This window comes from Phasianus colchicus, chromosome 1 (genome assembly GCF_987193195.1).
Source record: "Phasianus colchicus chromosome 1, bPhaCol1.hap1.1, whole genome shotgun sequence".
Lineage (NCBI taxonomy): Eukaryota > Metazoa > Chordata > Aves > Galliformes > Phasianidae > Phasianus > Phasianus colchicus.
Window position 1 is genome coordinate 56,242,954 of NC_143436.1, and position 25,082 is coordinate 56,268,035.

The window sequence follows — 25,082 nt, forward strand, 5'->3', positions numbered from 1 at the left end:
CAGGTCAGGACCACCTCTCCTCAGCTGAAAAGCATCATAGTGCCAAGTACAAAAACCACAAAGCAGTGGCTGCCCATGCTAGTGTCCACGATGGAGAATGAATTTCTATGGAGTGCAGGCTTCCAGTGGAAATACAGGGTGTAAGTATAAAATTCAGACCCAAATCTCAGTGTCTTTGCAGAGGAGTTTCAGACTGTATTCTCATACAGGTAGCTTTAAAACTGGCAAATTGCAACTTGACGTTTATGGGAAAAAATGCACGATGGTTGCAAAGCCCAGTTTTGGCATGAAATTTTAATACGTATGAGCAGTGGAGACCAAGAGAAAAGGATTGACTAATTCTTCTTGTGTGGGGAAGGATAGTGTGGAAAAGATACCAAATAACACCTAATAAAAAATAGGCAGCAGTGCATATAAATTAGATGTTGGGAAGAGGGCTGGTAAAGTTTTATTTTTTGGCAGTGATAGCTTACATCGAAAGGCTCTCTGAATACTGGAGGGGTTTCTTAAAAGAAAACTGAAAACTTCAATTGAAATAAATAGTTTTCTGACAGAGCCATAAAAAGGGTGCAACAACAAATGCCCTGATAAACATACTTAGTTGCCACAGGCACCTATAATGCATCCTCTAAACACATTTGGGCTGACGAAGTGGAAAAAAAAGCAAATCTAGGATTGAAGAATATTGCATCCCACTTTGCGTGTCTGGAGGATCCCTGAACGGTATAAATTGTGTATCTTGGCCATCCCCAAGTGTATAGGCAGGCACTTGAGGAAATGAGTTAGAGCTGCATTTCCTCATCGTCAAAACTCAGTTGTAGTCTTCAGTAAACTTGTATTTTTCCATCTAGCACAGTTAGTGACTTGCATTCCTAATGAAAAAAAAAAAAAGATATTAGCAAGTAATGGAAGACAGAAGTGGTGACGTCCAACCCATACGGCTGCAGTTTTTCTGTAATTACTTAGGTAGAACCACAGATATATTAAAGTTAGTTTTTCCCTAAAAACACTGCATAAAAACAAACAAACAAGCAACCTAGTAAAACAGCAGCCAGCACAATACTGTGTCATTCATTTGAGCTTGATGGAGACAGTGGCTTAAGTTCCACAAATGTGAAACTCTTAGCCTTTGTGTGGAAGTTTTGTGTTCATCAAGTGAGTTCAGTTTATCTGACAAAGTGGATGTTTTAAAGATTTAATGGAAAGATCTGCAAATAACATTTTTGTAACCAATTTTCTAGTTTTGAGAGGCTTTGAAATACTTGGGAGGAGGTGTAATTGATTCGTATGAAACATTACAAGAGTAATTATTGACACATTTCCTTTGGAATATAATGGATTTTTATGGTCAGTAAGAAATAGTTGTGTAAAGATTGTTTTAATGAGGATATGATTATTTTATTCTTTTTATATTTACACTGTGAGATCTTTTGGCTTTCTTCTTCACCCCACCTGTCTTAAATTAAAAATAGGAGTCCAGAGACCTGTATTTATTTTACATATGTCACATTTTAGATGAATTCATACTTAATCCAGAAGCAGTTTATTACTGAAGCGGATTGAATGGTGGAGAGCCTACACTGTATTTAAAACATGCAAAAAGAAAATACCGTGTTACATAGTTTGGCCTATTCAAAAAACAGTAATTCTTTCTAGTCTTTGTTATCATCAACACAACATTTGCAACATCTGCTTATTAACTTCCCTAGCATCCATGCAGTGAAAGAACTACTACTTGCGAAAGGATGGATTGGTTTGCACCAGAGAAACCATTTCTGACATATATAGTGGTACAGGTTCATCTCATTCTTTCCTTTTCTCGTAGAGGATGATTTGCACATCTCTGAGAAAGATTCAAGGGAAAAGCATGACTGTGTAACAGTGTGGTGCAAGTATGAGTCCTTTGGTTTTTTGACATCTCTTGCTCTGCCCATACATTCACCATGTCCAGACAGAGAGAGAGGGAGCAATGTAGGCCAGCATGGTAAATGTTTTTCAGGGAAGTGTGGGGCTCCTGCTTAGAAAACCTTTGTCCCACATCAGCACATGTGTACATGTGGCTAGAGGTTGACTCCTCCAGAAACGTGCTTGGCATCGCTTGGTTTAAATCAGCGAGCATTGTAAAAGCACAGTCGTGCTACCTAAATGGAAATGGTCACATCCAACTGCTTCAATACAGCAAGGTACACAAATGACAAAATGTGAAATTCCAAATGTCTGGAGAGATGGGAGCTTTTCTGCTGTCGGATCGCTGTAAGGATCTCTAAAAAGATTTAATGTTAAATTTTCAGTTGTGTTTTTATTACATGTCCTGACTTGGCGGCGTTTGGTTCCAAAAGTGCCTGGTTTTGGTACAAATGACTCATAAATAAAATCTTACTGTAGAAGCTTAAGAGTTGGCACATAGTTTTCCACAAAGCAAAATCATAAGGAACTTATTCTCAAAATGGTAATACAAACACTGGAGTAAAAGCACAGGGTGGTTGGGGGTGGGACAGAGGAGAGCTAACTGCCTTTACTGCAGAAATCTAAAATTCCTTTTTGCTTCTTTACTGCCTCTTTTGATGGCAATCAGCCCCAAAGTGCTCAAAAGTCACATTCAAACAAAACTAATTCAGTATTTTAAATTTTTGTTTTCCTTTGTTACGAATTACTGACACAGACCTCAGGTCAAGGACTCCTGTGGTAAAAGGTGCCAGACCAGTTGTATAGCAGACCAGTCAGTGGGAAAGGATTGATGGGATTGGAATCATTTTTTGTTGCTTTGTGACAATAAATGAGGACTAAAACCAAACTTTTATAGAAGTTCTGATTTTCCATATCTCGGATCTTTCCAGCCAGTTTACGGTTCCTGCACTCAAAACAGCATTGATTGCCTTCCACTTGTGTAGGTCCACCAGGGGCAGAAGGAGTTCTCATGGACAGAAGGCCTCAGGGCTGCCAGAGCTTTAGCTGCCATCTGCTCCCATGTATGTAAGCACAGGTCTGCAGCTGCAATTTGTCAAAGAGTTGTGCTGCTCAGACACACCTCAGGTTGTCACAGAATCACAGAATTGTAGGTGCTGGAAGGGACCTGTGGAGATTGCCTAGGCCAACCCTGTGTCAAAGCACAATTCCCACAGTAGGGTCCATAGGAAAGCATCCAGACAGGTTTTGTTGTCCACCTAAGCAAGGAGGAACAGGAATGGGAGATAACGGAGAAATACTCTCTTGAGTATCACGTCTATAAGCAGTGAAAAATGCAAGTTAGGATGAGGACATGGTGAAGACTGGCTTTTCTTCACAGTCTACCACAATGACACCTACTCTGGATTTTGTCCTGATCTCACCAATGGCACAGATCCTTCTGCCTGACGGGAGCCCCGGCAGCACCAAACAGGAGCACGGAGCAGATAGACACACGCAGTTTCCAGCTCCCACACTGGGTTGCCCTCTCCTCCAGGCACTGCTGGCTCCAAGCTGTGCTCTTTCTTCAGAACTACAGCCCAAGCCGCGTTTGGAAGAATTAAGATGAACTAAATGTAGCGTGGTTCCATCCTTCCTGCTACTTACACTGGGCAGATGTGGGAACACCTCTTCTCGTTCATGTGCCTGCTCAACTTTGAAAAACAGCCCCATCAGCCTCAGAGCTAAAAAGGTGACTATTCAATGTAAATTCTTTTTCTAGTAAAATGGAGACCATTACTCAAACTGTATTTTGAGTTCAGTTTTCTTTATTTACTGTAGTTTTATTTACAGCATAGTGACACTTTGGAAATACATTATGTAAATTTTCACCTATTATTTTAAAGAAATTATACAGACGGTAAAAAATAAAGGCTGTATTCTCCAGGTAATGCATTCTTCTCCCTGGAAGAACACATTTCCTGTAGCTGATTACATAGCAGAGAGAAAAATACGCTTCCTGAACTACATGCTGCAAACCAGAGCATGATCCTGAAAGCACTGCAAAACGAACTTAGCTTCTCTGAAAAACAATTGAAAGAAAAAATATTCCAAATCAGTGATAATCTAAAAAGTTAAAGCACTGAACTACTGTCAAGTTCCCAATTACGTTCTTGCCTGCCAAGAGCTTGGAGTATCGGTCCTTTCGAGGATGGTTGCAGAAGACTACTGACCTGCAAATTCTGCTTGGGAATCACTTTTCCAAACTGCAACTGAAATTTTAGCAACTAATAACTCAATTTTGGTGTCCATATGAGTGGCAGAAATACAATATTAGGAGAAATTTCTTCTCAGAAAGAGTGACAGTGTGCTGGCACAGGCTGCCCAGGAAGGTGGTGAAGTCACCATCCGTGGAGGTGTTCCAGAACCGTGCGGATGTGGCACTGAGGGACGTGGTCAGTAATGGATTGTCAGTTGGACAAGATGATCTCAGTGGTCTTTTCCAACTGTAATGACTGTGATTCTATGATATCGCCATGCAGCTATTCATGTGTTATTGTTTGCACAAGGACGACTGCCATTCTGATGACTTCGCTGATGAACAGCTGTGAATGAATGCAGCGTCTGCAGGTACAACCGGTGATCGATTTACATGGACGTGGAAACACTGATGCGACTTGAGTTTCCTTTGAAACATGAAGAATGCAAAGTCAGCATTGTGACAGCTGTGCCACTGCTCACATTTTGAATAAACTTTGTCTTGGATTCCTTGGGCCTGACTGCTTCTTAGCTATGTATTTGTTTTACACTTCAAAGTTCATGTTACAAGATAGGTGCTCCTGCCTCTTTTTTCCTCCAGTTTGTTATAAATAAACAAATCTCAGCATCATACAAAGTTCATGGAGTTTACAGTTTGATTTTCTTCATTTGTTTGGCCTGCCTACGGAAAAGGACTAAATACTTTCTTTGAAGTTTGTGATTTTAGGTGTATTCTTTCAGAATGAATGGGCTTTGCTGCCCACAGTGTTGCCATTTGTTCCTGAATAAAACAGTAATTCCTGGAATTTTTCATCTGCTGGGGTGTAACCTGTCATACAGTTAGTTAAGGATAGAAGGTTAGTACCCCAAATTCCTTCATTCTCAGGGAAGACTTTTCTTGGCTTGAGTAAGCTTAGTGGGCATGGTGGTCATTGGACTTGATTTTAGAGGTAATTTCCAACCTTAATGATTCTATCATTGTGTGATTGTAAACTTGTCTAACACTTTTCTGATCTAATCTAATTGAATTCTGTTGACCAGGAGTATAGATTTTCATGAGGAGAAATTTTCATCTGTCTCTGCTTGTTACTTTGTAAACTGGAAGAACAACAGGTTGAGTATTCAACAGTATTGGATTACAGATAACATAACCAGAGGGGATTTCTTCACTGTTACCTCCACCTCCATGCATTTGTAGTAAGACTGGAAGATCTGTCATCTGAATGACAGTGTTGCTTAGTCCATTCACAGGTGACACCCTGATCCCTATTATCCTGCACAGCAAATGCACTCTATTCTAAGAGTGAGTGCCATCACGAAGCACATCCAGGTGATCTGACCCAGTCAGCACAGGTTTGTGAAAGGCAGGATCTGCCTGACTAACCCTACCACACTGCATGGGTAACAGAGAGAGGGTGCATGTTGTTTACTTGGAGTCCAGCAGAGCATTGGATGCTGCTTCCCACAGCCTTCTGGATAAACTGGCTGCTCATGGATCAGATGGATGTGCTGTTTGCTGGGTGAAAACTGCCTGGATGGCTGTGCCCAAAGTGCCAGTGTGAATGGAGCTAAATCTGATCAGTGGTCAGTCATGAGAGGCGTTTCCCAGGGCTCCATTGTGTTTTTGTTTAATGCTTGTATCAACAATATGGATGAAGGAATTAAGTGCATCCTCAGGAGGCTGGCAAATAACACCAAGTGGGTCAGGAGTGTTGTCTGTGTGACTGAGGAGGCTCTGCAGGGGGTGTAACTGGGTTGATGGGCCTGGGACCTGGGGGAGACTGGCTGGAAAGCACCTAGCAGAAAAGGACCTGGATGTGCTGACAGCCAGCTGAACATGGGCCAGCAGAGTCCAGATGACCAAAAAAGCCAATGATATCCCGGCCTACATCAGAAATAATGTGGCCAGTAGGACCAAGGAAGTGATTGCCCCTTTTTACACAGTAGTGGTGTGACAACACCTCAAGTATGTGTTCAGTTTGAGGCTCCTTGCTGGAAGAAAGGCATTAAGTTGCTTGAATATGTACAGAGAAGACAGATAAAATTGCTGAAGGGACAAGAAAAGCGTTATGAGGTGTGGCTGAGGGAACTGGGGCTGCTTAGTCTGGAGAAAAGGAGGCTGAGAGGAGACCTCATTGCTCTTTACAGGTATCTGAAAGGGGGCTGCAGCAAGATAGGGATTGGTCTCTTTTCTCAGGTGACGAGCCATAGGACATGAAGAAACAGCCTCAGGTTGTACCAGTGAAGGTTTAGAATTTACATCTGGAAGAATTTCTTCATGAAAAGGGTGGTGCTGCAGTGGCACAGGCTGCCCAGGGAGGTGATAGAGTCACCATCCCTGGAGGTGATCCAGAGCCGTGCGGATGTGGCACTGAGGGATGTGGTCAGCAGGCAGTATTGGTGCTAACTGGACAGTTGAACTAGTGGTCTTTTCCAACCTTAATGATTCTGTGGTTCTATGATTGTGTCAAAAAAGACATCTGTAACCACTGCTGTTTACCTGCCTCATAAGTAAGTAACTATCAACCAGAAATAATGAGCGGGGTTTTTTTTTCTGCAGATGGCTCTCTTGAAGGTCTTTTCAAGGTAATTAACATTGAGCAGATAAGCGTGACAGGAACAGAATGTGATTTAAATCTGAGTGGAGTGGAAAGATTCCACAGGATTTCAGTGTTTTTGAGTAAGTTCTCAAGTAAACATCCTTCTTAACACCGTCATTACCAGTCAGTGGTTATGAGATCTCCTTGTTCTCCCAGCACCAGAGGTAAGGACCCTCATCTCTTAATGAATCTGAACAGGGTGGCTACTGGGCTCGGTCTGATTCTGTGTCGTAATTGCACCATTATCACCCGTAAGGAACCCATTAATGTGGACAAGGCTTTGAAACCAAAGTCTCCCTTTTCAGACCCCTGATCTAGGAATGTTTTAAGGGTATATGCCAGCTCAGGAATCAGATTCATTTTGGTTCTGGGAATCAAACCACAGCCTCTGAAAAACAATGGAATTCATGGCTTGTTCCAGCAAGTTAAGCAACAACCTCAGCTTTTTGCTAAAAGAGGGCTAATAAGGTTTGATGTAACATCAGAGGAGCTAATTCAGATCTAATAACAATAGTTGTTTTTTGAACAATTTAGCCTTTACACAAACAATTTCTCACTCCATTATTTTTCTTCCTAGGGCCTTCTTTTGGAATATTGTGCACGCAGATGTCCTACTTAACAGGAGACCCCTTGTCTTCTGCCAGTTTCCAGATATGTTGAAGTATTTACTGATTGAGAACATTTAAACCATTAGGCAGAGAAGCCCTATCCAACTGTGTGGGATGCCAGATGTCAGCTGCTGTACTGTCTGCAGAGAGAGAAGCTATCTCAAGTCTACCTGGATAGTAGTATGGTGGGATTTGTCATTTCTGCCCTATTTGAAACAGCACTGTTCCTATCTAGGAGTAGATGTTAGGAAGTAACGAGTTATGAGTGACAAACTACAGTTTGCACTGCATCTGCAGAAGTGTTGCTATGAACAATATGGAGAATAGAATGCAGCAGCAAGCATGAAATGATAGCAAGGGAATGGGTGTTTCAGAAAGCAATTGGATCTGTGTCTCAGTTAGAGGACTTACTACAGAAATGTTTGCTGCCCTCTTTGTAACTGCAGGTGCAAGCAATAGCCAGCTCTTATGAACTTTATAAGCAGCCAGGAAATAATGTAAGTTTATTTCATCTCAGTATGTTCTAAAATTGCATTTCTGATAAGGAGTGGAAGGAAAGTCAGTTGGAGGAAGATAAGAGTAATTTGTATGCTTTAAAATGAGGTGGGTTAGAGACAAAATTTTAAAAAAATACTGGGAAGAAAATAAGTGAAAAAGATGGCTAGGCTTCCTGAAAGGAAGTTTCACTGGAATTTGTGTCCTGTTTACAATATCTGCTGTAAACTTCAGCCTCTGTATCTTCTTGTTTGCGTTCTGCACAGTTCTGATGTAGCTGTATGGAACTGAACAAAGAAAGCTCTGTGCGCGTGTTTATGCACAGCACTGAAAGGAGGATCACAAGCTGCAAATGAAGTGGGTTTCAGAGCAGGCTTTATGATTATGCTTTAGTTACCAGTGAACCAGCTGACCGCTGTTCAAATCTGTGCAAAGCTGAGATAAGCTGGTTAAAAAATGTGTGAAAATACGAGGAAGTTTTAGGCACTAAAGTGGCCATAAATAAAAGCTAAAGAAAACTAAAACTAGATGCTGAAATACAGACTCCCCAGATATGTTGGACAGGAGCCTACAAAAGCCTTCAGAAGAATTTTCTTCAAAACACTGTGAAAGTTAACAGGAAACTCTATAGGAGACTTCATGATAATTATGAAGATGTTGTCTGCTGCTTTCTGAATAATATGTTCCCTTGTTTAAAGAAAACAATACCAACAATTCACAATATCCCAAAAATAAACAACTGAGACAAAAGACAAATACAAACGAAGGAGTGAGCTCAGATTAGCAATATTTTGTGTTAAATAGTGGAGTAGCAGCAGGCTGACAGAGCTCCTGCCTGTGCAGAGTATGCAGGAGATGAGAATTCCGTAGGCTTGCTTGGATGAAGTATGGCAGCACATTTGATGGATGGAAACAGATCACCCCAGACACCTCTATGTAACTGAATTTTCTGTTTTTCATTTCAAAAGCTCCTCCTCTTCTACTTTTGCCATTTTGCGGGCCAAAAAATATCTTTCATTTTCCCTACAGAACTGCCAGACTAGTTGGTGTCTTCCCACCAGAAGAAAGGGGAGCCTACAAACAGGAGTGGAATCAACTCTTTGAAAGGGTAGATAACTGCAGGATGAGGGGAAATGGTTTTAAGTTGAGGGAGGTGAGATTTAGGTTGGACGTCAGGGGGAAATTCATTACAGAGAGAGTGGTGAGGTGCTGGAACAGGCTGCCGACAGAGGTTGTGGATGCCCCGTCCCTGGAGGTGTTCAAGGCCAGGCTGGATGGGGCCCTGGGCAGCCTGGTCTAGCATTAATGAGGAGGTTGGGGGCCCTGCATGTGGCAGGGGGGTTGGAGATTCATGATCCTTGAGGTCCCTTCCAACCGTGGCCATTCTGTGATACAAAGGGACCTTTACAAGTATGCATAATCTACCATTGTCCCACATTCTTTACTGAAACCCACAGGCAGATGAAATCTTCCTGGCTCTGACCTATCACACTGTGAGTGGGCACCTCTTCTCGAGGTCCTGTGACTGCAGTTGTAGGATGACTTAACTCCTATGAACCTACTAAGCTGTTAATCTAGGCAAACTGAAGAACAAGTGCTTCCTGCATCCTATGTGTAATTTGCTGCCATTTAATACCATTGATTGTATATTCTTTATGAGATAATATGGAGTTCTCTATTTTTCTACTTATTTCCAGTGAGGTCAGTCCCCTTCCCCTCCTCTTTATCTAGTGAGGATGTGTCAAGCTGTAGCCCAATATGTAGTATGAATTTCCAACAGCTCTGAGTCAAACTCTACTAGTCCTTTTCTTTCCTTCATTTTCTTATGTGAGGACTCTATCTTAGCTGTTCTCTTAGCTTCTAAACTATGGATCTGTTCTTAGTCTGCATGTTCTAAGAGCAAGTGACAAAAATGCATGAGAACTGCTGGTTCTGTCATAAAGTGACATCACTTATAAGAGATAGTGACCCACCTCCAGCTCCCTTTGAGGAAAATCAAAAGATCACTAATTCTCATTTTGCCAGACCATTTAACTGTACAGTAATCTATGGCATACTTTCAATTCAATAACCCAACCATAGTTGGGTATTTGTATTTTTCTAGTATAGCTAGAATTTTGGTTTCTGAGACTTCTGCTCTTCCAGAACCCAAAGGCACACTTAGAGACAGTGTGTCTATTTTTTCTAGAAAGCAGGGAGAGACATATCTTTCACCAGTCCCGGTGAAACGCTTTCTGCACAATGCTTTCTGCTCACCAAGTTTAATGGGGTGGTTTGAGAGTCATTCCTTTTTCATCTTCTCCCCATACTCAGGAAGACTCAGCACTCTGCAGGGCTGCATTTTTATTCCACAAATTGTTCTCCATGTTGAATTTTATCTGACAATGCAATGAACAATTTCCAATCCTGCCTTTGTTTCCTTTCCTCTCACTCCTCTTTTGGCCTAACATTGTTAAATATTTTTGCAACCAGAAGGTATTTTTGGAGTGCATATACTGCCATGACTCTCTGTTTTCAATGGCAACGCTCAGTTCTGGCTGCCATGAGCAAACACAAAATGCCATGTAAAACTGCAAGTTGATTTTTAAAAAATCTGATTATATAATATGTCATACCATTCCTTTTGGTTGAAATTCCAGGAAAGTAGCAAAGGGGGTTTTGTATTGCCTACCCTAAATGGTAAGCATGTTTAAAATTCAGTTCAAGAATAAAAAGTTACACTAATACAATAGCAGTGTTCACATTTTAAAGCTCTTTGGCAAGGAGAGATACTGAAAAAATGTCAGCTTCACCCTTTGACAGCACTGGCAATCACCCTCTCAACTCTGCTGTAATACTATAATTGCCCCAAATATTTGGTTAAACACTTTTAACCTAAGTAACTATGCCAGCTCTAGGTAATATCTTGGTTCAAAGTTGATCTTGGTGGAGAGTCAGCTCAGAGAGCACCCATGACTTACTACCTGCATAGGTTCAAATTCCCCAGGCATTGCATGGAGACCACAAAATGGAGGAAAGTAAGGCTAATTTGTTGACTGTCACGAAGAAAGATGAGTTCTGGAGCAGAATCATAGAAACCACATCCTAATACTAACATACTCAGAGAACTGTTTGCCAATACAATTTGTGTGAATTGAGTATTATGTAACACAGAATGACAGAGGACAAAGGGAGAAATAAGAAATGGCGCCATCTCTGTGCCCCCAAAACCAACAAGAACCCGTGCCAATGGAAAGCTTCCACACTCCTGAGAAAATGATTGCTTTCTGAACCCATTTCCTCAGTTGCTTCAAAGACTGTTACAGCTACTTGGGGACTTCTCAGATCTTGCCACACTGTGATCATCTCTACACACAATAGCTTTTGCACTTGAATTAAATTTTATTAGAAATTAGTCAAAACAGCATCCTTTTGCAATCTGTGGGATTGGTATACTTCAGGTTTAAACACTTGACTTTGAACACTCCGTTTCCATTTTTTCAATAGGAAAACTAGTCGGGCCTAAGGATCAAGAGCAGGGCAAGCAGAGAGTCTTAGAGTTTGACATCTCCTTCAAATTCCTCACAGATAGATAGTTATTTTCCAGATCCATTCCAGAGGTTCTTCTACAGACTCAAGAAGCTATCCAGAAAAAAAACCCAGGTCCTATGAACAGTGTATGCACTTGCAGAGCAGTAGATGCATTAAAGCCAGTAAAAGACTTGAAATCTGATTTTGGCTGATTAAAAACACAATTGCTTTTCCTTGACATGAAGGCTAGACTCTTCTCTCTTGCTGAATTTTAATCTGCAAAGAATGCCTATCTCTCTGTAGAAAACAGTGATGTTTCATCAGAAGGAATATTTGAACTTGAGAGCTATGGTAAGCAGTGAAGACTATGAGATTTTACATGTAAGCATAATGCAAGTCCAGATCTGTATAATATTCCACTTACAACATATACTATGAAAAACAGTCCTGGGTAAAAGAACAACAAATTTTTGAAGCAATAACAAGCTTTCTCAGGTTTTTAAATTAAGCCCAGCACAGATTACTAGAAAAAGCACAGGCAGCCTGGAAATGTTGGGATGACAAATCCTGGCAGTGTAAGACCTTGTTTCAGATCATTTGATTGGAGCATTGACAAGGTTTTTGAAATGTCTATACTTTGGAAGTTTAGGGGGAAATCAGTTTGGTTTGAACAAAAATGATACCTCTAAATTGTATTACTTGAGAACTGCTTTACACAGTCACCCGTAGACAAATAGAAAATAAATATTTCCAGATTCCAGCTTCTATCTAACATGAACAAATATCTAAAAGAGCTTCTATGCACAAAGACGAAAGCTAAGGAATGCTACATCTCATTACCAGTATTATTTCCTTTTTTCCTGGTTAGAATTTCCTTTGCCTTCTACAAGACCTTTGAAGTCGTCTCTACAGACATTGATGTGGTTTCTGCCTTTACCAAGTGAAACAACACAAACCAAAACCCTTGTTGCAGAGATGTTCTTCTCATACCTACCCAACCCACTGTGCATTTGAGTGACTGTGGCCATTTTATCCATGCTACCACCATCCTCATACTTCCCATTGCCACAACAAACTTGAAAATCATCTAATTTGTGTAAACTATTTGATGTACTGTAAGAGGAAGGGAAGCGATCTCTTCACATGGAGATCTGCCAACTGCTAATATCTCTACTAAAAGTAGGCTGATGGAGATACTATTCCCTTGACTAGAACTCATGATGGAAAACGAGACATTCATCAGAGAAGCCTTGTTAAATGTAGCTTCCACTTAGCAGAGAATTTTATGAGCGTGTCTATGGAGAGAACATGTTGTGAAGTAAGAAGGTCCCACTGTGTTAAAGATGTCTAGCAACAATAAAGTACCCATCCTCTGTTAAAGCATTTTCTATATTTGTTTAAAACAAACAAACAAAACAAAAGAAACAACAACAACAAAAAAAAACAGGCAACACTGTTGATGATTGTCTTTAGAAGTATATCTATGCTCAGTATTTGGGACTGAGAACACTGAATTTGTGTAATTCCATGTAAAATGGTTGGTGCTTGGAGGCCTCGGTTACTGCTACACCCCACAGAAAACATGCAAAAAATGCCATTCAGCTGTTTAGTCAGGCAATGAAATAACTGAAAACAGACTTACTATGCATAAACAAAAGTAGTTTTTAAGTAAATACAGCAGCTGTCTTCAATTTGTTTTTTTTTTGCTCATTTTTTTTTACAATCAACCTGGTATGTTACTGCTTCTGGGTACAGGTAACTTTAATTTTGAAATGTTGAAAGCTTCTCTTTTCCATATTGCTGACACATGAATATAAAGTCTATCTTATGTTCCAGTGCTCCAGTTAGAAACTGATAGATAAACTATTGAGTAAAATGTACCTACTATGCAATGAGATAGGAAAAAATTCCGAAGGCAGGTGGCTTAAAAACAAAAGCTGAATTGCAACTCATGCCATTGAGTTGAGAGCTCATGCCATGGCTCTTTTGATTCAGGTAAATTACTTTGATTATTGAAGTTGCTGTGAAACTCAATGCTGCAGTTACTAAATATATTTACTTAGATTATGGTAGAAAGAGAGAGGAAGAAAATTACACCTGATTTTTTATTTTTTCCACAAAGGGATAATAAAATATCAATTAAGCATCTCCGCACTGACCATTAAAACCAGCTAGAGCTACCTATAAAACTACTGTACTTGTTAGCAGGAGTCATAATTTCTCCCTGAACATGGAAACTAGACTTCGATCATGTGGTCTCCTACCGCCATCTACTGTGTACAAGGAGCCGTACAGGTGCCAATGGTGAAAGCTGCCTATTTTCCCCTATTTTCCCTTTTAATGCGACATGCCCTTTCTGCATCACAGTACTTGTTGGAAAACATAGTGGTTTGTATTTTTTTTTTTTTTTTTTTTACAAAATATAGAAATTGCATTCATTTATGTACACTGCAGCAGCACTTTAATGATTGCCAGGCTTCATCAAGCCATTGCTATCTCAGTAGGCATTTATGTACCACATGGGCACATACACGCACACACACTCATACACACACACAGAGAGTGTAAGGCAGGCCCAGCTGTGTTAGTCTTAGTCTCAACCGTAGAAACCTTATAAATGAAAACCCATTACTGATGGCTTACTCTATGTCCAAGAAGCTGCTGAGTGTTTTTCCCTCCTGGCATGACTGTAGAATCACAGAATCATCTACGCTTGAAAAGACCTTCAGAATCAGCAAGTCCAACCATAAACCTAACTTACCAAGTCCAACCACTAAATCATATCCCTTAGTACCAGATCCACTCAACTCTTAGATACCTTCAGGGATGGGGATTTTACCACTTCCCTGGGCAGCTTATGCCAATGCTTGACCACCCACTACATGTAGAAATTCTCCCTAATATCTAATTTTATCCTCCTCTGATCTACTTTGAGACCATTTCTTCATATCCTATCATTTGTTAGCATGATGTGTCTGCAAAACAAAGGCCAGTAAATTCTGATGCTACAAAGCGATAGTGAGCACAGTAATTTGCTTCTGCAAGCCAGGTGAGAAAGCACTACTCAAGGAAAGTCCCCATCTTCCTTTTCCAATGCTAAGATCTGGATTCCACCTTTCTTTTGTGGGGCTAAGTTTCTTAGCTAAACTGCACTCAATTCATCATTGAGTGGTGGCATAATTTTGACTACTCCTTCCTCCTGCTGTATTTGCCCTTCATACAGATTTATTGCACCTAGGTAACACGTGCTGTATAACATAGAGTATTCAAGAGAGCAAATACTTAATCTTTCTGATCATTCTGTACATAGAACAAGTGTTCCTTCCACTGACCTTGCTATCTGCCTCTATGGCTCAAATTTCACTATCTGAGCTCTGGGTATGAGATTGTCTCTGTTCACTCTCTGCTTTTCTGTGTTTTCTGGGAGAGCTCAGGTAATCAATTCTGCAGTCAGAACTTTCACATACTAGCATAAGTTCTCTTCATCAGCTCTTTTAGGTCAATTAATGCTTTTTCCAAGTGAGCTTCAGGTTGGGTGTTAGGAGAGATTCTTCAGCAGTGGGTGATGGGCACCAAACAGGCTCCCCAGTGCAATGATCATTGTCCTGAGCTGCTGGAGTTCAAGGAGTGTTTTGGCAATGCTCTCAGACGTATAGCTTACAGTTTAGGTGGTCCTCTGTGGAGCAGCAAGTTGGACTAAATGATCTGTGTGGGTCCTTTCCAACTTGGAATATTCTGTTTCTTCTTCCTCCATATGCCTTCTCACATTCAAAATCTCTCTTTTTGCCTGTGGCAGGACTCTGGAGTTTGCCTCACAGATTCCTGTTGGCCAGATCCCAGCACAGTGATTCAATCTTCCAAATGAATTTTTTGCTCTTCCCTGCTATGATCTTGGGTGCTGGATCATTTCTTACAGTTTTCAACTGAGAGCCAGTCTGAAGTCCATATTGGAGGTTGCTTTTCTTTAGTCCTCTTGCTCCTGCATTCCTTAAAATAGTGCAATATACTGTGATCTCTGGCTCAGCACACATGGGAGACGAGCAGAAAGTAAAGGTGTCCTATGATGAAGTGTTATTTAAGTAGTTTAAGTTGATTGGGTTTCATTTCCTTGTGATTTCTGACTGTGATAGAGAGTGGTAGTGTTTCATCATTAAAGCCAGCTGCACAGCCTAGAAAAATGAGCCTGTGCACTTTAGGAAGGGGTGGAGACAGGATTTAGTGTAACCATTAAAAAGAACAACTCTCATATGATTTACTATAGTTTATACAAAAGTTTCTCATTGACTCATAATGAACTGACAGGTAGAAAACATCATGCAAATGGAGTAGATTAGAAAAATGTTTTTAGCATAGTTCCTAAGAAAAGAAGATCTCTATTTCTTGTTGCTAGGAAATATGAAGGCAACAGAAATAAAGTAACAGAAGTATGCTATGACATTATCTGTATGAACCTCTAGAGATCATTTGTAACAAATTAAACAGCATTACTCAACAAGAGTCATGATGCAACTTGATAGAAGAAAATTCTTTGAATTGCTTGTAACATGTGAACTCACACTGCAACTAAAACATACATGGGATCTGGGATAAAAACATGCCTGGACTCAGAGAATAATCAAAGTATTTTCAGTAGTTGTGCACTGTGCAGATGAAAAGGTAATTATCCATTGTCTGCACCTGCATGTTGACACCTCTGGCCTAAGGAATTAAATAAAGAGCAAATTCTTGTTGATGTATTCTTTTGGGCATGGCTGTAACTCATGTAAGGTAGCATGATAAGGCTCAGAAAAACTGGAAGGATTTTATTAAACTACATTAGTACATTTGGTTTTTGGTGATTTTTTTGTTTGTTTTTGTTTGTTTGTTTGTTTGTTTTGTTTTTTTTTCCTTCTCAGGAGACTGTAAGCACTGTAAAAGTTGACAGATTGGTTAAAATTACTTTGAGGAGGATGGGGTATAAGAGATTAAGTAAGCATGAACTCATTTCACAAGCCTTGTATTGGGAATTATTGAAAGTTTTCAGTTTTCTTCAATGTTTGCTGCCTCTGTGCCTTAAAACTTGTATAACACTGTAGTGATTCTTACTTGAGTCAATGAAGTCCAAAGAATTATTTTCTTGTATAAGTGAATTCACTGTAAAAACACATTAAACTTTACTAAAGGCTGAACTTCAAGTTAGCATGATTTCTTTTGTCCACTTAAATAGTTTTGTAAACTAATAAGTTTACATCAGGTCTCATTTGAAATAATATTTTCAAGCTTATTATACCTTAGTTTGAGAGAACTGGGAATAAAAGGCCAAAGAACAAATCACAGTACAATATCATGGAATCATAGAATCACCAAGGTTGGAAAAGATCAACAAGATCATCCAGTCCAACCATCCACCTATCATCATTAGTTCTCACTGAAATATATGAAATATATGAAATACAGCCTTAACTTGGCCTTTGACAATAACAGGATGTCATTTCATGGTTGGTATACAGTTTCTGATGAGTATTTCAGATCTTTAGTCTGAGGAATATGTGCCCCTTGCAGGACACTTAACCAGCAAAACATTAAGTCTTGCATCTGATCTACACTAGATTTTATTTTCAACATGATCATAACTATAAACCACTGTGGGCTAACCTGAAAATTGTAGAAAACAAATCTGTCAGAGAAAAACATTTGTGAAACAGATGAATTTATTACAATTTAAAATACCCATTAAAGGAAATGCCAACAGAAGACTAGTCTTAAGGCATCACTCTCCAAAATTAACATTTCTTTTATCTCATGGAAAATTAACAACTGAAAATCATCCATATTTCTGGGAAAAAAAAAGAAAAATTTTCATAGAATTTGATTGGTAGCCAAGTGGTTAATGCGTTAAGTGGAGGTAGTGAATCAGCCCATGAAAGAACATTTTGTCTTCAGATATTCAGATATTCAGTAACATGTGACTTCTCAGTTATGTCCTTTCCGAGTACTTCATTACAGGAGTGCATTATTAGCAGTAAATATGCCGTATCTTAACCACAGGAGCTCTCCAGGATTATTTTTTCATTTCTTTACATATGTCACACTCATATGCTTATTACTGAATACATGAAAACTATTGGTGCCTCTTCTTGTTTTCCATTCATTCTCAATAACTTTTTGGAGACTATCATTATAGATTAAAACAAAGACTGGAAAACTTCTGCTCTGTATTAACCAAACAGCAGTATAATTTCTTTTGAGTACATCTTACATAAATGTAAATTTCCTTCCCATTCCACTTAAGTTTTGAGCTTTCTATGGCCAGCAATGCATAAAAGGGGGAAAAAAGGAAGTAGACTTCTACAATGTATATTGTGCAGAGATGATTAGAAAACATTTTTCAAGCAATATAGTTTAAACTCCTACAATTTGTGTCCACCATCAAAAACTTGTAGTATAGTGTTCCAGTCAACTAACTGCAAATATCAAATCTTGAAACAAAGATGCCAGCTTTTGCTTCCTCCACAGTCCTTGCAACTTAAGAGTAGGAGTTCAGATTTAGTGTTGTCCGTTGTCTTTAAACTTTTCAAACTATTTCCAGGTTGTATTTTCTCAAGTTTAAAACCAATGCAACTTATCAGACTATAACAAATGAAAAAACTACAGCTTTCCCCAGAAGGGAAGAGCTGAGGAGGTCCACATCTTTTAAATGTTTCTATAGATTACTTCTACTGCAGTATATTGAATATAGAAAACAATATAAAAATTATAAAATGATGCAAAAAGGGAGCAGGAACATTGCTGCTAGTATTTAAAATGTCTTGTTGGATGCTTTTAAAGATGTTGCAGAATTAATGGTGTGGGTTCTTCATAGAACTTAAAATCCCTGCTCCTCTGCAATGTTTTCCATAATAAAAAGAAACATAAAACATCATCAACACAAAATACAGTGTTCTCTGCTATCAGGAGTCTTCATGTATTTCTGTTGATATCCTTAAAGTAACTCTCTAAAAGAAAAATAAAAAAAGATCACCTTAAGATAAATTAATTTTACAGTTCTGTGATATACAAGAAATACAAGGAATTATAACAACAAAAAACATACTATAATGTAACATGTACTGTGAGAAAAATTTAAAAATAAAGAAGGATTATTTTTCTTATAGTCTGGTGTTTCGTTTCCTGGATTAATGGTTTGTCTTTCTGTAACACTGATAAAGACAAAAAAAGAGAATGCAATAAAAAAAAATCTTCGTCTTTGTCAAACACTGACACTGTATGCCATGCTATTTTATAGCCTGTAAATTAAAATATATACATTTTATTTAGTTTAATTCTATTGCTTTCTTTTACTTATTGAGATTATAATGTTATATATGGTTAAACTTTCAGTGTTTGAGTTCTGTGATCTGAAGGAGAGCTATTGACTAAGTTATTCTCTGAGCACTACGATACTGACTGCAAATGTCTATCTCCAAGGTATGACTTCAGTAAAATCAATGCTGTCAGAAATGTAATCATCAAACCATGGTGGACTGGCAGTAAATATAAGAGAAGACAAGTGGTAAATTTGATGATGGTACTTGAATATTTTCATCAGTTTTGGAAGGCAATTACAGGCCTTTAATATAATTCATTCTGCAAGTATGATCAATTACATTTTTTTCAATACATTTATTTCAACTTAAGCTAGCCTTCATTTTAATATGGGAAAACCCTACAGCCATAGTCTATTCAGTATTATTAGTCACAGAATCACAGAATCACAGAATGGCTTGGGTTGAAAGGGACCTCAAGGATCGTGAAGCTCCAACACCCTGCCACAAGCAGGGCCGCCATGTTTAATGCTAGACCAGGCTGCCCGGGGTCTCATCCAAACTGGTCTTGAACACCTCCAGGGATGGGGCATCCACAACCTCTCTGGGTAGACAGTTCCAGCACTTCACCACTCTCATCCTTAGCTGAAAATTGATTTTTGCATATGCTCATGAACATTATGTGCAGATTATATATGGATAAACACATATGTGTTAACTATTCCCATGCTTAGCAAGCATGTGAGTGAAAAAGCAAGTTATCTAATTACAAAATTTTATGTGATCTCATGTCAAGCTTCAGTTTTATGACTTAGAGGGCTATTTTCCTTACCTCCCCATCTCCAAAAGTTCTGGTTACAGTTTCCAGCAATTTATAGCAGCACCAGTTGGCTCACATATGTGATCCCAAATAGTTCTTCAGTTATGCAAGTATTTGGATCTATAGTTTTTAACTTTCTGGGAATTGTGTGAGAGAATGGTATTTGTGAAAGACCTACATATGAGATATGGTATCCACAGTGGTTCAGTTCTTAGTTATGGTGCAAAACAGCATTTCTCTATCTTTTCTATCTTTAAATGATGCAGCTATGTTATGGAGAAATCAAATATCCAGAACTCTGAGATGGGCAAGGAAACAATGATCTTCCTAACACATACAGTGGCATCTTCAGTCAGCACTTACCATGAGCAGTGTTTTGTTATGGTTTTTTTTACAAGTTCTTTTGCATTTTAAGCCTCACATTTTCATATGTTTAGCACTTTATATCCCTGCATTGAATCAAAAATCCATGAAACTGCAGCTAAAACATGATGGGTAAGCAACAAAATGTGGGAAGAGTAAGCTGAAGAAACTAAGCTCAAGGTTTTTTTTAAGTGTTTTCTTTTTAACTCATCTAATATTTTCTCTTCTTGTAGTCATGTTTGATGAATCACCAGAAACTGAAGTCACTCCAGCTACCCAAAACAAAATGTTTTCATGTTAGTGCTATTCAAAACGTACTTTATATTCTTCACATTATGAGGGAACAGGTATCAAAATATGTAATTTATGGAAAGAAATGAAACAGCTACATTCAAAATAAAGTGCATTATTATATAAAATACCTCAGGTAGTAAGAAATGCAGTTTGAGTTGCAGCATTTGTTTTGGTATTATATTCTCTTTTAAGGGCCTCTTTCTACAAAGTCATTATTAAATACAGATACTCATTTATTGAGACATTTTCAAGACCAAACACCTATTAAACTGATTTATAACACTATTTTTTGTTTTAAAAAACAGAAGAAAAGGGGTAGGCAGAAATGGTTTCTCTGAGAAAATTTGTTTGTGTATGGCTTTGGTATTTCTAGCTCAGATAAAGAGTAGTAATTTTCTATTCCATTTGTTACTCAATTCATAATTTTCAGTCACTGCTAAAAGATTCAGATACCAACCTGAAACTCTTTAATGAATGTTAAGAAGAAGAAGACGAAACCAAAGGCCACTGTCCATTCACAGATTGCACTCATGAAATGATAAGTATAATCCTGATGGAATGAGAATAAATTTTCAGAAAAAAAAAACATCTAAAAAAAATAACTATGGAATGTTATAAAAATAAGCTTGAGAATAGAAATTCTCATTGATGTACATGGCAGAAATATAGAATATTTTGAAGTAAGAGGGACTGCTTAAATTTTGCCATTAAACTTTTCTTATTATTTTGCATAAGAAAAGGAGATTCACAATAATATGAAACTTTATAAAGTACGTGTAAACAAATCCTGATCAGTTACAAACACCTTTCTATTCCTACTTTTTGTCTGCGGCATGAAAACTCTTTTTATTATTTTTTTTTGCATCTTCTAAATCCGTAAACTCTGATGATGAATGTTGAAAAGGTTTTATTCCAGGCCACAGATTAGACAGTCTTACAGTGCCACCAGGTAGGATGGTGCTGGGAGTTCACAAGTCTGTCAGAAGCTAAGTGCTCTGAGGCTTTGAAAAGAGTAATCCCTAAAAGACAGTGTATGAGTTGAGAAAGGAATCCATGTGCTTCAAATGATAAATCACTTGGAGAGATGTGTTCCAAGCTTATGTAATAGGACCCTGGACTCTTGTTTAGGAGCTCCAACTTCACAGTAATTAAACAGAACAGTACCATTCAAATACATAAAGATACATTCAAATACATACTATGTGAGCCTACATCACTGTAACATAAAAGAAAAAATAAAAGCAATAACAAACCTAACAATCTTTTAAGCAACTTACACTCAGTACACTTAAGTGTTTCTTTTCCATCAAAGAATCCACTGTGCTTGTTTTATGAATAGCTAGCATTGTCACAAAATTTTATGCTATTTTATTTCAAAGGGAAATGAAATCTGATTTCGTATGTAAAATCACATGTAGTTCAAGTCTTTGTAAAGTTAGATACTGTTAAATGAGAAACATTCATAAATTCAATAAATATTCTAGGACTTACAGCTCATCATCCTAATGACTTACTGTATAAAAGTTAATACAGATTTCATTTGTAGCAAATAGTAAGTATATTTATCAAGACTGTATACATCCAATTAAGCAGTATGTCTGGTGCACAACTATGGAAATGCATAATGTATCTATAATGTATAAATATATAAGAAAATTACACTTAGCACAAGATCAACACATAATTTTCACCTGAAAAATATGTATATGTTCATATGTAAAGAATATCAAAGTGCTCATGTTCAAAACTTTTACTCAGAGTCACTGAGTTCAGTAATACTATCCCTTACAGGAAATTCTCACAATGTTTTAAAATGGATGGCAACCGTTGTGTGACTGCTCCTTATCATGGAAAGTCCTATATGATATGACACAAACAGAAAGAGACGTGTTTCTTTATGTGCCGTCGACAAGCATGCCATCTTTCCATAAAAACATCTTTTCATTTCAATTAAAAAAAAATAAAAACAACAAAACAAACCTCAAGAGGTAGTTATTACTAAGACTATCTAACTTTTGAAATGCATTTACTAAATGTTTACTGTTGAAATACATTTACCAAATTTGCTTTTATTAAACACTTGAAGCTGGATAAACTCTCTGTATTATTTAACTTGATTTTGGAATATCTCCATGTGGGAAAGTTTGTCCAAAAATAAAACTTGCCCTTCATAATAATCATTCTGATAACACCAAAAACCACTCAAATACCTGATACTTACCTGAGTATGTCTTACCCTTACCCCCCAGTGTTTACCATGCTAGTAAAGATTAACTAATAAGGAATGATAGCAGAAACTGAAAAGAGAGAAAAGAAATACAGCAAAAAAACTTGAAAATGCCAGAATCAAATTGGTTTGCTTTTGTTCCATGTGTGAGATTCATTTTCAAGAACTGTGACCATAGAAGGAAGTAGAACAAGTTCATTACCAGAACATTTGTTTTTTATGCTTTGTTCTACTGGTAAGTTTCTAGCGTCTAGTTAAAACGAAAGTCTACTGTCTTCAGTTTTACCCATCCGTGATTTTAACTAGCCACAATTTGCTAATGAAGAAATAACAGTAAATAACAAAAATTAAAAAAAAAAGTGACCTTTTGTTCGTGAGAATGTGCTCTTCAAAGTCTCTGAGGAGTGTGTAATGCTATATACTTTTAGACAAATACAACAGAATTCTGCAAATAGTATGAAACTGAGTAAGTTGGCTTTCTAATGGAATTTTACCTTTTCACTTGGAGTCCAATCAATTTTTGTCATGGAAATTCTTGAAGCAAACACAATCACTGGGGAAAAAACAGCGTAAAGGAAACTATAAAAGTTAATGAGTGATAGCAAGAATGTCTGCTTATAAAAATAGATTCCATTTCCCCCTTTTATTTCCCCGTTCTCTAATGCAAGAGATCCTGAACAACCAGAATATCACATCAAAATTTTAAGACAGTAAATAAAGTGTGTTATTAAAAGGGAACGAATGCTAGCAATCACAACATATTTCTAAATAAATGAAGGTCTCGTGGAGTTCTTCCAAAGTACTGAGAGTATGGGGAGACATTCCAAAGCATAGCTCAAATTGATGACTGAAGACTATGGCAACAGAGCCTGGCAATGTTGGAAGGGAAATGAGCTCATTTTCCATAGGTCCACAATAAGAACCTTGATACATTTGTATAATTTTCTCTCAGGATTGGCTCCCTCTTTAAAAACACTTCACAGCTGCTGAAAACAAAAGCAGACTATAGCTGGATGACAATCTGCTGCAACCAGTTTTAACACTGGAAGATCACTTAAAATCTAATAAAACCAATGAAATTACTCTAATTTCAGCGAGCTGTGGCTAAATCCAATAAGTGCATTGAATGTGTCTTTAGGAGGCATATAGTTAAGCCAAATGCCAGCAAACATGAACTAAAGCATCTGCTTAGGCTTGAAGGAAATCTTACATATGCCAACAGTGTTTAGAGTGTCTGAATTAGATTTTCTGTATAAGTGGTGCCCTATCTTTTGCAGGTCTTCTACAACCCTCTATAAATGAAGGAGGTGGGAAAGCTGGTCTAGCTGACTTCCTTCCTATCTGAATTATTGTGTAATCCCATGAAAAGCATCAGGGCATTGGTACGTTTTTTTTAAATGACCCTGAAGCTAAACTTTAAGCTATTAATAGTGTTCTGATGAGCTATCTGCGTTATCATAGCAAAAATATTTGAGAGTCCTAAGCAAAGACTGTAACCTCATTTTCATCCTGTATTAGCAATGGTGTAACTTCAAAAAAAGATCATGAAGGCATAAAGGGAAAGTAATGGGATACACTATAAAGGATACTGGGAACGAAAGAAATGCATGATATTACAGATATGAGCATCCTTATGTGACACACAAAATAACTGTTCCATTGTGGGCAGGACTTGTAAGAGATTATAGATTGAAGTGTTATGTATACAACACCACAGCCAAATGCCACCAAAGCTCCTATGTCATGGACGCTGGGAACAGACAACTCCTGGAAAGAGAATCAACACAGTGGTTAGCTGTTTATTTGTACCATGGTAGGAGCCAGTGAGCCTTGAGAAGATGATAGCTACATTATGCTGAGCATGTAGAAGCTGCAGGAAACTCTCTCTTCTCCAAGTAGTCTGCATAGAGAAGATGAAAGTAAAAGAAGAAAGAGTAAAAGCACAGATAATTTTAAGTGCTATTCAGCAGTTGATTATTGACAATTACTGTTTTCACAGGCAGGAACTTGCTTGTGTTTTTCTTAAGAGATTCTTATACCTCCTTTTCCCCTTTACTTTGCTGAAGGTTTTCTTTCTTAGTGCTGAAAGTTGAATCTGCAATTTTATGGCCATACTAACGGTGAGGTTTCATGGCAGCTGATATGAACCCTGACTGCTACGGCTTTGTCCCCTATGCTTCAGTGCCCACTCACAAGATCTTGGGAAATGAATCAGCAGAAAACTGGTTATATATTAAAAAAAAACCAACAACAACAAAACAGTGTTACCTAAAATAAGTTATTGAGACAAAGAGATCTTCCACTGTCAATCTCTTGAATTATTCAGCCCTCTTACTCTTACTGTTTAGCACATCAACAGTAACTTTTATTAACTTTCCACAAGTGAAAATATCACTACATGTGGCCTGTATTTTTGTAAAAATCTAAAATAGAATATTCTCTCATTTCAAACACAAACAAGTGAAAAATCTTAAAATGAAACAGTTTGAGATTCCAAAGAAATTGTTCTATTCTAAAGGGTAAAAAAAAAAAATAGGAATACTAAATTACGCTACTCTGGAATCCAGCATCAGACAGAGAAATTAGCTTGAAATTTATATTTTAATATCTTTTCTGTCTGGTGGCCACTGTTTTCTTTTTTTTTTAATGGGGGATTATGTTCAAATGTTCTGCTTGAATCTTTTTCTCTATGCCTTTTTTTCCCCTTATCTCCCTTCTATCTCCCTGTGATGTATTGAG

The 25,082-nt window shown here is 38.0% G+C and overlaps 1 protein-coding gene across 6 annotated transcripts in view; it reads right to left on the minus strand.

The window, feature by feature from the left end:
- Window positions 1-297: 297 nt before the first annotated feature.
- DRAM1 (DNA damage regulated autophagy modulator 1) overlaps window positions 298-25,082 on the minus strand; it is a 34,121-nt gene continuing 9,336 nt past the window's right edge. Inside the window, exons 4-7 of one of the 6 annotated variants that reach the window (XM_090143792.1) lie at window positions 23,933-24,110; window positions 22,838-22,896; window positions 20,574-20,666; window positions 3,713-4,571 (exon numbers count right to left, since the gene is read on the minus strand). In XM_090143792.1, coding sequence (XP_089999918.1) covers window positions 4,428-4,571; window positions 20,574-20,666; window positions 22,838-22,896; window positions 23,933-24,110 — 474 coding nt within the window. In that variant the 3' untranslated portion in view covers window positions 3,713-4,427. The other 5 variants (XM_031589747.2, XM_090143801.1, XM_090143806.1 and 2 more) reach the window with 5 other exon arrangements.